Raw genomic sequence first — 14,018 nt, forward strand, 5'->3', positions numbered from 1 at the left:
GCTTCTGTAGGTGCTAGTGACGTTTCTCCTGAGGAACACCCGTGTAGGGCTTCTGTAGATCTAAGAGACTGAGTCTAAGTGATCTAAGTGTGTATGGAGCGTGGGCGCATTTTTTTAGCATTAACGCATGAGTGTGACATAAACAGAACAGGAAGCTGCTTGGATCAGCTCGATTTTATGAGCTGCTTCCAGATTAAGAACCGTGCTTTTCAGGCCGCCTCTATAAATAAACAGTTTTAAATTGTTAGCTTATTATTTTATTATTATTAACAGTTTTAAATAACTTTTTATATCTGTGTATATATATATATATTGTCATATATATATATAAATATATATATATATATTTTTTTTTTTGTTAGGTATTGTCAGTTTTACAAAGCCTGAAATGTTTTCTAAAGAAACATGATGATGAAAAAAAAAAACAATGACATGAGAGGAAAAATTAAATTGCAATGCTTTTGTTTTCTCTTTTTTTTTGTGTAGGCTATATATATGCTATATATATATATATATCTATATATATATAGATATATATATATATATAGACCTACCACACACAAAAATTAAATATATAGGCTTAATGGAATTATCATTATTTTTATTATTATTAAAATAAATATTTATATTTATTTTGTATTTATATTTTTACTAGATATAATATATATTTGCAGTAAAATATGTAAATATTGTAAATGCTGTAAAATATTAATCATTAGTCATACAGTATTGTTTTTTTAATTTAATGTAAATATATTAGTTATTTGCTGCTTTTGTTTATTGCTGTATTGTATGTGAAATATTAAATACAGAATTATAATTAATGATAAAGTATATATTTTAATATTTTATAATTTTATTATTTATTGGACTAAATATATTATAATTATTATTTGCTGGTTTTGTTTACTTTTGCAAAACTACTGCATCTGACTTTGTTCTCAAAAGCACTGAACTATAGTTTCCTCCCATCACCAAAGAAGTGTGAACGAATGCAGAGTTTCTCAGGGAAACACAAAAGTTTTGTGAGAGAACACAAAAGCATTGCAATATAATTTTTCCTCTCATGTCATGTTTTTTTTTTTTTTTTTAACCAAGCACAAAGTTTTTTTTTTTTAAATTTCCATTTCCATCTTACTTTAAATTTAAATTTCCATATTTTTTGAAAACTTTTGTAAAACTGACAATACCTAACAAAACAAACATGAAATGAACAAAAAAGTTTGCAAAGTTTTTTTCTGAAAAATCACAAAGAAAATTCGTGAACTGTTTGGTTTTATTTGTAGAACAATTTCACAAAGACGAGATAAAGAATGAAATACACAACAAATGTACATAGAAAAGACTCACACAGAATGACTGATTAGCACAGCTAACTAACAAAATGCCCACGAGTGATGAAAAAAAAAGTGTTTTTTTTTCAGAAAAATCACAGTCACAATGTAACAGTTAACGCTTAACGACAGCGAGATACACAATATCGTACACCAAGAATAAGGCTAGAGTTGCTGGTAACAAATACACAATAAACTTTTCTTCCTAATACTAACATCTAAAACACACAAAGCTAATTCTACATATTCAGTATTATTTTACGTTAAGTTCATCCTCAACGACAAACCGATACGAACAGATGAATGTCATCATTTAACCTTATCAACTAATCTAAGGACTACACAACCGTTTTCTACGAAACTCCAGTGTTTCCTCTGAATAACAAATAGCTTAAATAAAAATAGTTACGAATAAGACATGCAATCAAATAAACAAACACACATTATGTACAAAAAAATTGCACAAATACACTCTTAGACCATTTCTCTGTGTGCAAGACATTCATGTTTTTTGCTCTAAAATTAGAAATAAAAATAATTCTTAAGAATTGAAAATCAAAATAAATGGATCTCTAGGCATTTACAGTTCTTAAGGCCACACAGTTTCAATACTAAATCCACTGAGCAAACAAAACGCAGGTTTCACTTTGAGGCTCAAGATGTTATCTGGAGTCCTCTGGTTCTGATTTGATGGTCTTCTTTTCCAGAAGCCTGGGCTCCTTCTGAGACCCATTTTCTGAAATACAAATGTAAAAGTGTAAAATTCTATTTAAAATGTATTGGTTGGCTTGCATACATAAAATGGCAATAAAGAAATGTGGAACCAAGATTCAAGATACATGTTTGATCATGTGGAATCTTTTCTTCAAACTTGAGTTATAAAATGAGGCAAAAAGCAAATCAAGCAAAATTACAACAAATATTTAGCACCCACAGGCCATCCAAGATGTAGGTGAGCTTTTTTTTTTGCACATTGGAACAGATTTGTAGAAATTTAGCATTCCATCACTTGTTCATCTGCAGTGAATGGGTGCCGTCAGAATGAGATTTCAAACAGCTGATAAAAACATCATAATAATCCACAAGTAATCCACACCACTCCAGTCCATCAGTTAATGTCTTTTGAAGCGAAAAGCTGCATATTTGTAAGAAACAAATTCATCATTACGGCATTTTAACATCAAACCATTGCTTTTGGCCAAAATACAACTCCATAATCCATAATAACACTTCCTACAGTGGAAAAGTCAATCCCCTGTTGTCCTCTCACATCAAAATGCCTGACATGTTTGTTTAGAGCTGTTTTTTACAGTTTTATTTGTAAATGAACTGTGCATATTTCTCTCCTGATTCAGAAAACTGACTTTTTCACTGGATAAAACAATATTATTGGATTGAGGAACTGTATGTTTAGCCGGTTTGAAGTTTAAAAACGTCTTAATGATGGGTTTCTTTCTTACAAACATGCAGCTTTTCGCTTCACAAGACACTGATGGACTGGAGTGGTGTGGATTATTGTGTTGTTTTTAATCAGCTGTTTGGACTCTCATTCTGACGGCACCCATTCACTGCAGAGGATCCATTGGTGAGCAAGTGACGCAATGCTAAATTTCTCCAAATCTGTTCTGGTGAAGAAACACATCTTGGATGGCCTGAAGGTGATACAATTTTAAGCAAATTTTCATTTTTGGGTGAACTTTTCCTTTAAATTGTATGTGTACATAGTAAAACAAACAAACAAACAAACAAACAAAAACACATAATTGAGCATGTTTTACAAGTAAATACTTTTCTTTCTACTTCAAAAAGTTATGATTAATTCAGTGTGTTATTTGCCATTTCTTTGTATTTATTTGTGATATTTATTAGCAATTTTTGAATAATAATTTCTACAGCACTTTTTTTTTTCAGTGTTTCTGGTGCATTGTGTGGTTTTAAAAACTATTTAACAAGAGTAAAAGTGCAATCAATTATCAAATCAATTCTCATATCATAACAGTTTCAGTATGCTGGAATTTTCAACACGTTTCAGCCACTGCCAGTAAACAAACACATAGCGCAAGAGCTTACGCCAAAATAAAGGATGGTACTTTTTAGTGTTTCAAATCTATGTCACCAAATTGACAAGGGAGGATATTAAACGTATTTTTCAGATATTCAAATCAGTTCAAAAGACCAGTGTGATCAGTAAATGACACTGATTGACATCAGGCTCTGCCCACATTGGGGCGGAAGAAAAAACCCAAAACGTCAAAAAGACGAGTAAATCCACACCCCCTTCCTCTCCTACTGGCAGTGTACTAACGCAGCTTGCACAGGCAGGTAGGAGTTTCAGAGAGAAAGTGCTACCTTCATCGAGGACATTTGCATGCAAGAGATTGCATATATTACAAAAAGTTCTCTGAAGCCCTGCTGATACGCGTGTTACGTTGACACATCAGAGTTTAATGGAGCGGTGTAGGTGTCAATGTGCCAGGATGATACTGAGATAAACCTGTGGCAATCCAGGCTACAACATGCATGCAAAAACAGGGTCCAACAAGAGCCATTTTAATCTGTACAGCGTTTCTCCACTGGTTCTTTAAAGATTAACGCTCTACCTAGACAGCATTTGAAGGCTGTTCCAAAAGGTAGGCGGCAACTTTACGCTGCCTTCACAGATACCACGTTTTGGCTAAATTTGAAGGCAGAACCACTTGTCTCCTTCGTGGATAGTGTATTTTAGTCAGAATGTATTTTGACTAGAGTAAAACTAGGCTACAGTAGAATATGCGCTTTATCTTTATATATTTAGATGACTTGTGATGTGCCGAATGACATATGAATGCATAAATAATTGAATAATAAAAAATAGTTATATTATACAAGCATCTAAAGTAGTGATGCAATATTACGAGGAAAATTGTATCACAATATATTTATTAATGATTGTATCTGCATATCCATATTTTTTTTAAAGTAGTCACATACAGTAGGGGGTTATACAGTATGCACTACTATTCACAGGTTTAGGGTTGGTAAGATTTTTTTATGTTTTTGAAAAAGTCTCTTCTGCTCACTAAAGCTGCATTTCTTTGATCAAACATGCAGTAAAAAATGTAAAAATTGTGAAATATTATTACAATTTAAAATAATTGTTTTCTATTTTAAAATATTGTACAACATAATTTATTCTTGTGATACAAAGCCAAATTTTCAGCATTATTCCTCCAGTCTTCAGAGTCACATGGTCCTTCAGAAATCATTCTAATATGCTGATTTAGTTTTTAAGAAACATTTCTTACGATTATTAATGCTGAAAACAGTTGTGCTGCTTAATATTTTTGTGGAAACCATAATACATTTTTTACATTTCCCTGATGAATAGAAAGAAAAGAAACAACATTTATTTGAAACAGAAATCTTTGAACACAATGTAAAAATCTTTACTGTTAATTTTGATAAACTGAATCTTCGATAAATGAAAGTACAAATTTTTTTCAACCTAGGTTTCAGAACAAAACTTAAAGTTCTTGATGTTACATTAAAGGTTATTCGCATTCTAGGTTCTTCGAAGAACCTGTAAATAGAATGTTTTCAAAAGAAATAGAGAATTAAATGTTGTTTGAAAACCTTCAAAAGGTTCTCCTATGACATCAGACAGAACACTTTTTAGATTATTTTTTAAAAGTGTGCATTTCAAGTTTATTATTTGCATTAATTTTGTGGCATTTTTGTTTTATAGCTTAAGAGTTTTAAGAGTGTTCGCCAACTCAAAGTTGTGAAGTGTGTGTTACAGTCTGGTTGTGAGAACTAACCTATGGTCGCCGTCATTCTATCTTCAGAGGTTTGTTGATTATGATTTCGTTCCTCAGCGTTCTGTTTGTGATGTCGTTTGAGCTCATTGGCTAATTGCCTGCCCAGTGGCACATCGGTCAGACGCAAGTTTAGGGGTCTCTCACCTGTATTTAAGGATAGAAAGTTTTGTAAACTCAACTACTGATATAAACAATTCCAACAAATGCTAAGTAATGGTAAGCAACAAAGAAGAGGATAAATGTACCAGAGAGATGTGAGAGGCCACTGTTGCAGTGTTGAGCAGTGGGAGCGAGGTATTTCAGTGCCGCAGTTGGAATCCGCCAGTCCAACGATTTCAGTCTTTCTTGGACAGCAGCGTCACGCAAGAGCTCCACCTGTTTGGCCAATAGAGAGTCCAGCTGTACCTGAATGTGGAAAAAAAATTTCACAAAAAGGTTTCAAACAACTTAGAAACAGACGTTCAAACTAACAATTCAAACAAATCTATATTTAAAAGAATGGTTCAAACAAAGTTCAAATAACTTTGAAAGTAACTTAAAACTAAAAACATTGTTTCCAAACATACTGTTGTTCAAGCAAATTTTAAATATTGTTTAAAAAATTAAATTCAAACAAGTTTGAAACAAACTTTAAAAGCTCTTTCAAACAGTTCAAACTAAATTCTGATGAAAAAAGCTTTTTTAAACAACATTAAAACAAAGTTCAAATAATTTGGAAAATCTAGTTAAAAACTAAGTTTACACAAGTTTGAAATAAACTTTCAAAGTTCTTTGAAACAACATTTAAACAATTATTTTGGAAAAAAGAAACAAACATTTTCAAACAACCTTAAAACAAAGTTCAAATAACAAAACTTGAAATTCGAACAGACTTTGTTTCCAAACATTGTTTAAAAAGCATTTAATGTAGTTCAAATGAATTTGAAATAGTTTCAAAGTCATTTTAAACTAAATTCTTTAAAGAATTAAAACATGTTAAAACAGTTCAATGAAAAAACATTTTGAAACTAACTTTCAAACAAGTTTGAAACGTTCAAACAAAACTTAAAACATTCAAACATACATTGTTTTCAAATACAGTTCAAGCTACGCTGAAACAAACATTTTAAACATTGTTTAAAAACCATTAAAATGAAGTCCAAACAAGTTTGAAATAAAGTTTCAACGTTTTTTGAAGGAACATTAAAACAATATTCTTGTGAAAAAAAAAAGTTCAAATTATGCTAAAACTAACAATCAGACAAACAAATATGCATTTTGTCGTACTTCAACTTAACACAGACTTAAAATACCTGTAGACTATGTCTGATCGTCTCCTCTCCTTTAGATTTGGCGATTGCGAGCTGCTCTCTCACCATCTCCTGACGCATATGAAGAACGTGAAGAGCCTCCTGTAGATCGTAGACACCATCCTTAGAGAAAGTGAGAAAAAGTGAAAGGGAGGGATGAGCTCATGGACAACTTTAAATAAAATTAGCTGAGACAGAAGTGAGAGAGTTTTATATCTCCATGAAGGATTCATTTATTTGCATCTCTGGTGCAACCATGACATTTGCACAAATGGAAAAAGCTGTTAGCACAAACTGAGTCATCACATCTGTAGTCCACAGTCCCTGAGGAGGCAAGTCATGCTGCTGGCGAGATGAACCATCCAAATAACCATATTTTACACTTTTGAAGGATTTACTCTTCCTCCCCAAAACTTTACTTATAATGTCAGTCAAGGTTTTTGCACTAAAAATATTCATTATTTAGTTCACAACCATTTTCTGTCCTCTCTCTGAACCCAGAAATAAACAGTTCTTAATGTATAGAATATGTGTTGTATGAATACATACAGCTCAAATATAAGAGTTATAATAAAGCTGAAGTATTTTATTTTAACATTTAAATTTTTTTAAACTTATTTATCCTCCTGACAAACAACTTTTGTGAAAATTGATCATAAAACCATTTTAAAACCAAAGCTCACTGACCTCAAATATAAAGGAAATAGTAAAGCTAAGTAAATATAGTACTTTATTTTTTAATTAAAGTTCATTATTAAATAATAATATTACTTAATATTATTTACTTCTTTGAGTTTTGGATGCATAAAATCCTAAACAATTTTTTTGTGTAAACCATTCATAAACCCATTTTTAAAACCACAAAGCTCATTGACATCAAATATTAAAGTTCCAGTAAAGCTAAATAAATACGGTATTTTATTTTTTTTTATTTAAATTTAGTATTAAACAAATCCTCAAAAAAATCATGAATAACAACTGATCAGTTGTTCATAAAACCATTTAAAACCATAAAACACACTGACCTCAAATATAAGTACATTGTAGTAAAAAACGTAATTTTTTATTTGTATTTTTTTTTTGCATTTTTTCTTTATATTAGAATACTTTTAGCTATTTTTTTGAGTTCTTAAATACACAAATATTATTTGGTCCTTTTTTTATCATGTTAAAAAAACCTACAAGGACTTAAAAACACTTTTGCATCAACAAACTTTCTCTGCAATGTTCCTGTTGGTTTCTAACCATTATTTTTTTTTTAAAATTCTAACAGATCGGCCGTTGTCACCTTTAAATGAATTTACACTTCGTGTCACCCCTTGACAACCTCCGCATTTTCCTCTGAGGTCATCATGTATATATGCGTGCGTGTGTGTGTGTTTGTGTGAATGTGTGTGAGCTTGTGTGTCCACGTATGACGTTAGACTCAGGCAGAGACAGCCACGCGTGGGTAATTCAGTAAGCACCCACAGGATGATGTCAATTATGTTTCAGTCCACTGTGTACTTCTCCGCCTGTGCGGATGAATGATTCCACGTTTGTGTACTAAGCTTCTCTTTATCCAGAGAACCCCACAAAAACAACTTCCGTTAAAAACAAGCTTTTAAAAGTGAGCTAAAATTGATCACAGTTTTAATTTAACGTCTTGAGAGCTTTGTTTGCAACGGTTTTGTTGACTTAGAGGCCCCACGGAGCTATGAAAACAACGATATCATTTACTTTTAGATGTTCACCCAGAGGCGTAGACCGTTGCTCATGGGAAAAGCGTGTGAACGCGACATTTCGGAGTGAATCATGACAGTAATTACTCTCCTGAGATTATTAACAGAGAAAGTGCACACACAAACACAGCGCTAATTCAGACACAATGGGAAGGCAGCTGGCAATAAATATCATTACAAGAATGCAAAACTAATAAAGAAGTCCCGAGAAACCACCTGGAGCTCGAAATGATTGCAAAGCTGAGGCGTCTCATGCAAACAGAGCAATATGTCACAGTGGGGTTTATGAATATGAACTGAATCTACAGAACTTGTTTAAACTTACTTCAGATTTGATCCTCTTGGGAGATGGTTCATCTTCATCACCGCAGTGGGACCTGAAATGAAGATGTATTTTGAGTTTTATACTTATTTTGAAACACCATAAACAGTCATTGTGGTGAAAGTACTAGTGAAAGTACTAAAAAGATGGCATTTACTGTACAAACAGATGCTCCTTATATGAATAAATAGAGATGAATAGTGTCTAAAAACCAAAATCAATTTTTTGTAACAATTTCATGAATGTATGTCTGGTAATATGATGTTTGCTATTGCGAATGTACTCTATAAATTTAATTTTATCTATTAGAATCATCTTGTTTGCAAGGTCGTATGCCCAAAAAAACCCTCTTTAGAACATAAAGTTTCCTCACCCAATATTCCCGGGCAGTTTTTCTAAAGAATCAAACATTTAGAAGAATTGTGTCTTACCTGCTGCTCCTGCGGGTGTATTTGTAGGTAACTTCACGTGAAATCTGCCTGGCCAGAGAGAAAAGTTCATCTCTTCGTGTCAGCAGCGATAGATCTTTCATGCACAGCTGAGCGGATGCTTCATTGACCGTTAGCTACACGATACATGAAACAACAATGAAAACATCAATTGTTTAGTAACATCCAATCTTAAAAATAAAGGTTCCACAAGGGGTTTTCACAGCAATGCCATAGAAGAAGCATTTTTGTTTCCCCAAAGAACCATTCAGTAAAAAGTACTTTAAAGAACCAGTTTTTACTGAAGTGGTTTGTGGAATGGAACGGTTGCGAAAAGTTCTTCATGGAACCACAGATACTAATAGAACCTTTATTTTTAAGAATGTCAGGAACAACAATTTCTGTTAATCCACAGAGTCAACAATATCGATATCCAACCAGAAGAATCAAACCAACCTCATGCATCGTAAGCTGCCGCCCGTCCCGTCTCTTGGAATCGAACCGCCCATAGATGGCGCTGTATTTCCGAATCTCCGCCTCCTTCTGTGGATCGTCTTCGCTCATCTCGCAGATGTGACCGATCATCTTGCTGAGCTTCTTATTGGCGCGGATGTGTTCTTTGACTTCTGTGAGGTCGCTCTTGGGCAACGTTTGGGCTAGTCGCTCTACGCACTCCATCACGCACTGGACAGCGGCAGAATCGAGAGCATCGAGAGTGTCGTGAGGTGAACACGGAGAACAGGCTCCAGATGGGGATAGGCTGTGCTCGCTCTCGCTTCCCCAGAAACGAGTCTCGCTAGCCCCTTGCAGCGGGGAGCACCCTGGCGTGCCATCCCTGCTTATATCCAGTCTTCCAGGACTGGGGCTTGTGGGTAATAACGCCCTGGGAACTGCAAGCTGGTTCTGTTGCCCATTGCTGTGGGAACTTTCGGGTAGCTTGTACACTGGTATACTGCAAACAGGAAGAGACGTCAATGGTTGGTTGAAGATGGAAGGGTTGGTGACCCAATCCCGTAGAGCCTTCTGGAGTCTTCGAACGTGAAGGGGTTTGGTCGCCATTCCGACAAGGGCCATGATCTCGAGGAACTCTTCCTCACCAGCCTCACAGAGCTGCTGCACATCGTCGCCGCCCTGCTGGATGAAGGCTTCGTAGTAGCAGAGCAAGTTTGCCTTCTGCAGGATCCGGTACAGTTGCAGCTCGCCCAAGGAACGTGGCAGCAGCACTGACATGGCTACACATGCAAACACAGACAAAAACATAGCATTGTCATTCCCAGAAAATGTTTCAAGCGTGAAGTAATGCTCGCCAATGTTATTTATTTCCCAGGAAATGTCTGCGAACTCACACTATGACAATTAGTCTCCAGTTGCAATGTTCTTTTACTATACACTCTTTCAAGAGTTTATTACTCTCTGAATTTGGCCCGAACCCAGAGTACTCCCAGAGTACTTTTGTTTGCATCTCCGGTAAAGGAGAGCGACAACACCACTTTTGAAAATAAAGGTTCTTTACTGGGATCAGTGTTTTGATGAAGAACCTTTAACAATCCATGGAACCGTTACATTGCACAAAAGGTTCTTTATAGTGGCAAAAGTTCCTCAAATTATTACAATGCTCTTTACACTAAGAAAAAATGCTTCTTTTAGGAACTGTTTACCACAAGGTTATTTGGGGAACCTAAAATGGTTCTTCTATGGCATTGCTACAAAAAAGCTTTATTTTTAAGAGTGAAGAGCATTTATCCATCGCTTATTGACCATGATGTGATGTATAATTATTAAGCTACTCCTATTGGAAAAAGGATTGCCAAAAGTTTTGGAGGGAACATATTATACGGACTGCAGAAGGCTACAGCGTATAACAACAAAATAAAAAAATGAACAAAGATAAAGTAAGAAAGAAAAAAAAAAGCCTGATAATTCTGACTCAGCGCACATAGTTTTATCTAGAATAGTACTTAGTCAGTTTAGTGCCATGCTTCATTTTTGACAAGAATCCAAACAAGGCTGTGAGGGATAGAAATACAGAGCTCAAAAGATAGCGCTTTTTTATGTGTGTGATTGATTTTTTGAGGTAATAAGATAGAGGTTTTGTTTGATAGAATTACAGATGTTAAGCTGTTGAAAAACACGGCCAAAAAAAAACTATAAAAAAAAAAAAAAAAAAATGTTTTAAATATGTTATTGTTTTTTACCATTGAAACCCTATACACTTTCATTTTAAGTCCTTATTTAGCAGATGTTTTCATTCCAAGTGACTGGTTGTGCCAAGTGGATTGTACCTGCAATAAGTTTAAATTAAGTCACTTGGAATGAAAACATCTGCTAAATAAGGACTTAAAAAATAAGTTTGAGTGCCTTGCTCAAATGCAACTTATTGACCAGATCTTTCAACATTACACCACATTTAAATGCAATTACGAAAAGGCTGTCACATACAAGTTCACACTGTTGCAAGCGCAGCTGTGCATTACACTGTTCTCCACAAAATCATGGACATGTTCCTGCAAACTCACCTGAGAAGATCTCAAAACTGTTGCTTCACAAGCACCTGTGAATCTCTACGAGATCAATGCATGTAAATAACTCGGATACTGAGTCTATATACCCAACTAGCTCAAATCAACAAGCTTTGACAGTCGACCCTCCCCATCTGAATGGCTATGTATGATGTTTATATTAGTCCTCGGGTTCACGTACCTCTCTTTCGCATCTGGTGCGCGCGACTGCTCCCGGTGCTCGCCGCTGACTCGAGGCAGCGCTCCGCCTCTCGCGAAGGAGAGAAAGTGCGTTGAAGGCTCATCGGTGCTGTCTCTCTCTCGCTGAGTGTATCTCTCTCTTGTGCGGGGATATTCCGATGTAAGCTGCACTGCTATCTCACTCCCACGCGCCTGCTTGACGCAAATCCTCGCGTGGGCGAATGCTGCGCGCGTGGGACGGAATACCGAGAGAGAAAGAGAGAGAGAGAGAGAGAGAAGACCTAAACGGTCACACACGGCAAAATACACATTCATGATGACATATTGAAGAATATTAATCGGTAATACAGTGCGTGTTTTTTTTTCAACGTGAACCTACACAGCTTTCAGTACAGCATGTGCGCGTATTTTTGTGCTGGCCATGTTCATGCATGTAAATAAGGGAAACCCGGGAAAGTTGTCACACTTTTTAGTACAGTAAATGTTTACCTTTTGAAAGTAAATTTTGGTGTAGGCCTAAATAAATAGCTACTTCAAAATGTAAAAAATAAAACTGTTTTCGGTGAAATACTTAAGCCAAAAAAGAAAATTTGCAAAATGTATATAAATTTTGAGAAATTTTGCATTAAATCACTTACTCACCAAAGGGTCCTCTACAGTGAATGGGTGCCGTCAGAATGAGAGTCCAAACAGCTAATAATAACATCACGATAATCCACAAGACTCCAGTCCACCATAACATCTTGTGAAGAAAAAAGCTGCGCGTTTGTAAGTAACAAATCCAACATTATGGTGTTTTTTTAACTTTAAGTAGTTTCTTGTAGGAGGAGTTGTTGATAAATATGTATGTTACTTCGTTCGGAAAAGTATTTATTTATTTTTTTTTCAACTGTTTTCACTTGTAAATGGTGCTTGATCTGTGCATATTTCTCTCCTGATTCAGACTTTTTCATTCTGACGGCACCCATTCACTGTAAAGGATCCATTGGTGAGCAAGTGATTTAATGCTACATTTCTCCAAACTTGTTTCCATGAAGAAACAAACTCATCTACATCTTGAAATGCCAGGAGGTGAGTAAATTTTAAGCAATTTTTCATTTTTAGGTAAACTATTTCGGTAACACTTTACAACAAGGTTTATTAGTTAACATTAGTTAACTTCTTTAGTTTACATGAACTAAGCATGGACAAGCATTTGTTAATCTTAGTTTATGTTAATTTCAGCATTTACTAATGCATTATTAAAATCAAAAGTTGTGCTTGTTAGTTTTTAACATTAATTAATGCGCTGTGAATGAACATGAACTAACAATGAACCACTGTATTTTCATTAACTAACATTAACAAAGTTTAATAAATAGTGTAATAAATGTAGGCTTTTGTTCATGGTTTGTTCATGTTAGTTTGTAAAGTGTTAACATTATTTCTTAATCACTGGTATGTTAAAAATGCTACCAGTTTAAGGACACTATGTCATGTAATGTGTGACTTCTTCATTTTTGTTTTCAGAAATGCATGCTGTAATGTCAAAACATTGCAAGACTTTTTGCAACTTACAATGCAGACTGCGTTTATGCATTGTGTGATAGTTTTTCTCGTCCCCAGTCAGTAAACCCCACAGGAAATTCACTCATGCTCTCGAGTGCAAAATCCCCCCCGAAACCCACTTTGGTATACTACTATACAAATGTACATTCAAAATGGTCAGAATTTTTTTTCTTTCATGCATCTCAGTAAAATTACAGCATTAAATAAACACCTAAACCAACACCACAGCAGAATGTACCTATAAAACTTAAATAATGCTTTGTTTTTCCCCCTCACACAAGCGTGAACAATGCACAAGGTGCATGTTAAAATGAAACCTAATCATGTATCTAAAAGGCTGGATCTTTAGACAGAGGGGCGCATCAGCAGCCTCCCATTTGCCTGAGCATCTTGAGCTATTTTGGGAAGGAGGCTGGGCACAGCGAACAGCCCCTGGGAGGAAGTGCGTGGTGGTTGCTGTCATCCCCCACTTTCGTGTTTGGTCTATTCCTCAAAACAAAAGCTTTTCCAAGACATTTTCCATCTTATGTGACAAAAATGGCAAGCGACAGCACCTTGCCTGCAATCACGGATCCTTTTACTGGGGTTTTGTAAAGCGTATCTGCTCTCAAGGGAATGTGATGGTTTTCTGTGTTTTGCTATCACGCAATCACGCTCTTGAGGTCGAGGTTATCTATTATATATATATATATATATATATATATATATATATATATATATGACATTTGTAGAATGTTTTACAAATCAATAATGTAAAGTGAACATTTAGATAACGTTTTAAAAATGTTGCAAAAGATACATTAACAAGGTATACAATTTCTTGAATGTTGCGAAAAAAGTACATTTAAAAAAAATAACAAAATTTTTCTGGTTGTATTAC

General features: G+C 34.8%; 2 protein-coding genes across 6 annotated transcripts in view; both read right to left on the minus strand.

Moving 5' to 3' along the window:
• The window catches only part of LOC109082837 (glutamic acid-rich protein-like), an 848,403-nt gene that overhangs the window by 460,791 nt on the left and 373,594 nt on the right, over positions 1 to 14,018 (minus strand). The gene's annotated exons all lie outside the window — the stretch shown is intronic.
• Positions 1,263 to 11,813, minus strand: LOC109104026 (NGFI-A-binding protein 1-like). Of its 2 annotated transcripts, none has more exons than XM_042748602.1 (8): positions 11,592 to 11,813; positions 9,348 to 10,123; positions 8,895 to 9,028; positions 8,467 to 8,518; positions 6,424 to 6,543; positions 5,377 to 5,536; positions 5,132 to 5,275; positions 1,263 to 2,070 (listed from the first exon to the last, which is right to left on the minus strand). In XM_042748602.1, exons 1-8 carry the CDS (start codon positions 11,692 to 11,694, stop codon positions 1,997 to 1,999), a joined length of 1,563 nt encoding a protein of 520 aa, XP_042604536.1. In that variant the 5' UTR covers positions 11,695 to 11,813; the 3' UTR covers positions 1,263 to 1,996. The 2 variants fall into 2 exon arrangements, with proteins under 2 accessions (XP_042604536.1, XP_042604537.1); XM_042748603.1 differs by lacking the exon at positions 11,592 to 11,813 and adding an exon at positions 11,408 to 11,568.

The sequence above is a fragment of the Cyprinus carpio genome, chromosome B22, assembly GCF_018340385.1.
Source record: "Cyprinus carpio isolate SPL01 chromosome B22, ASM1834038v1, whole genome shotgun sequence".
NCBI classification, from domain to species: domain Eukaryota; kingdom Metazoa; phylum Chordata; class Actinopteri; order Cypriniformes; family Cyprinidae; genus Cyprinus; species Cyprinus carpio.

What these genes read in the sequence shown, in the direction of transcription:
- LOC109104026 (XM_042748602.1), bottom strand. Translation starts at nt 11,694, where the DNA reads ATGAGCCTTCAACGCACTTTCTCTCCTTCGCGAGAGGCGGAGCGCTGC. An exon ending in TACACCCGCAGGAGCAGCAG is followed by an intron (nt 8,519 to 8,894) that starts GTAAGACACAAT and finishes TCTTCATTTCAG; the next exon opens with GTCCCACTGCGGTGATGAAG. An exon ending in CCAAGAGGATCAAATCTGAA is followed by an intron (nt 6,544 to 8,466) that starts GTAAGTTTAAAC and finishes ACTTTCTCTAAG; the next exon opens with GATGGTGTCTACGATCTACA.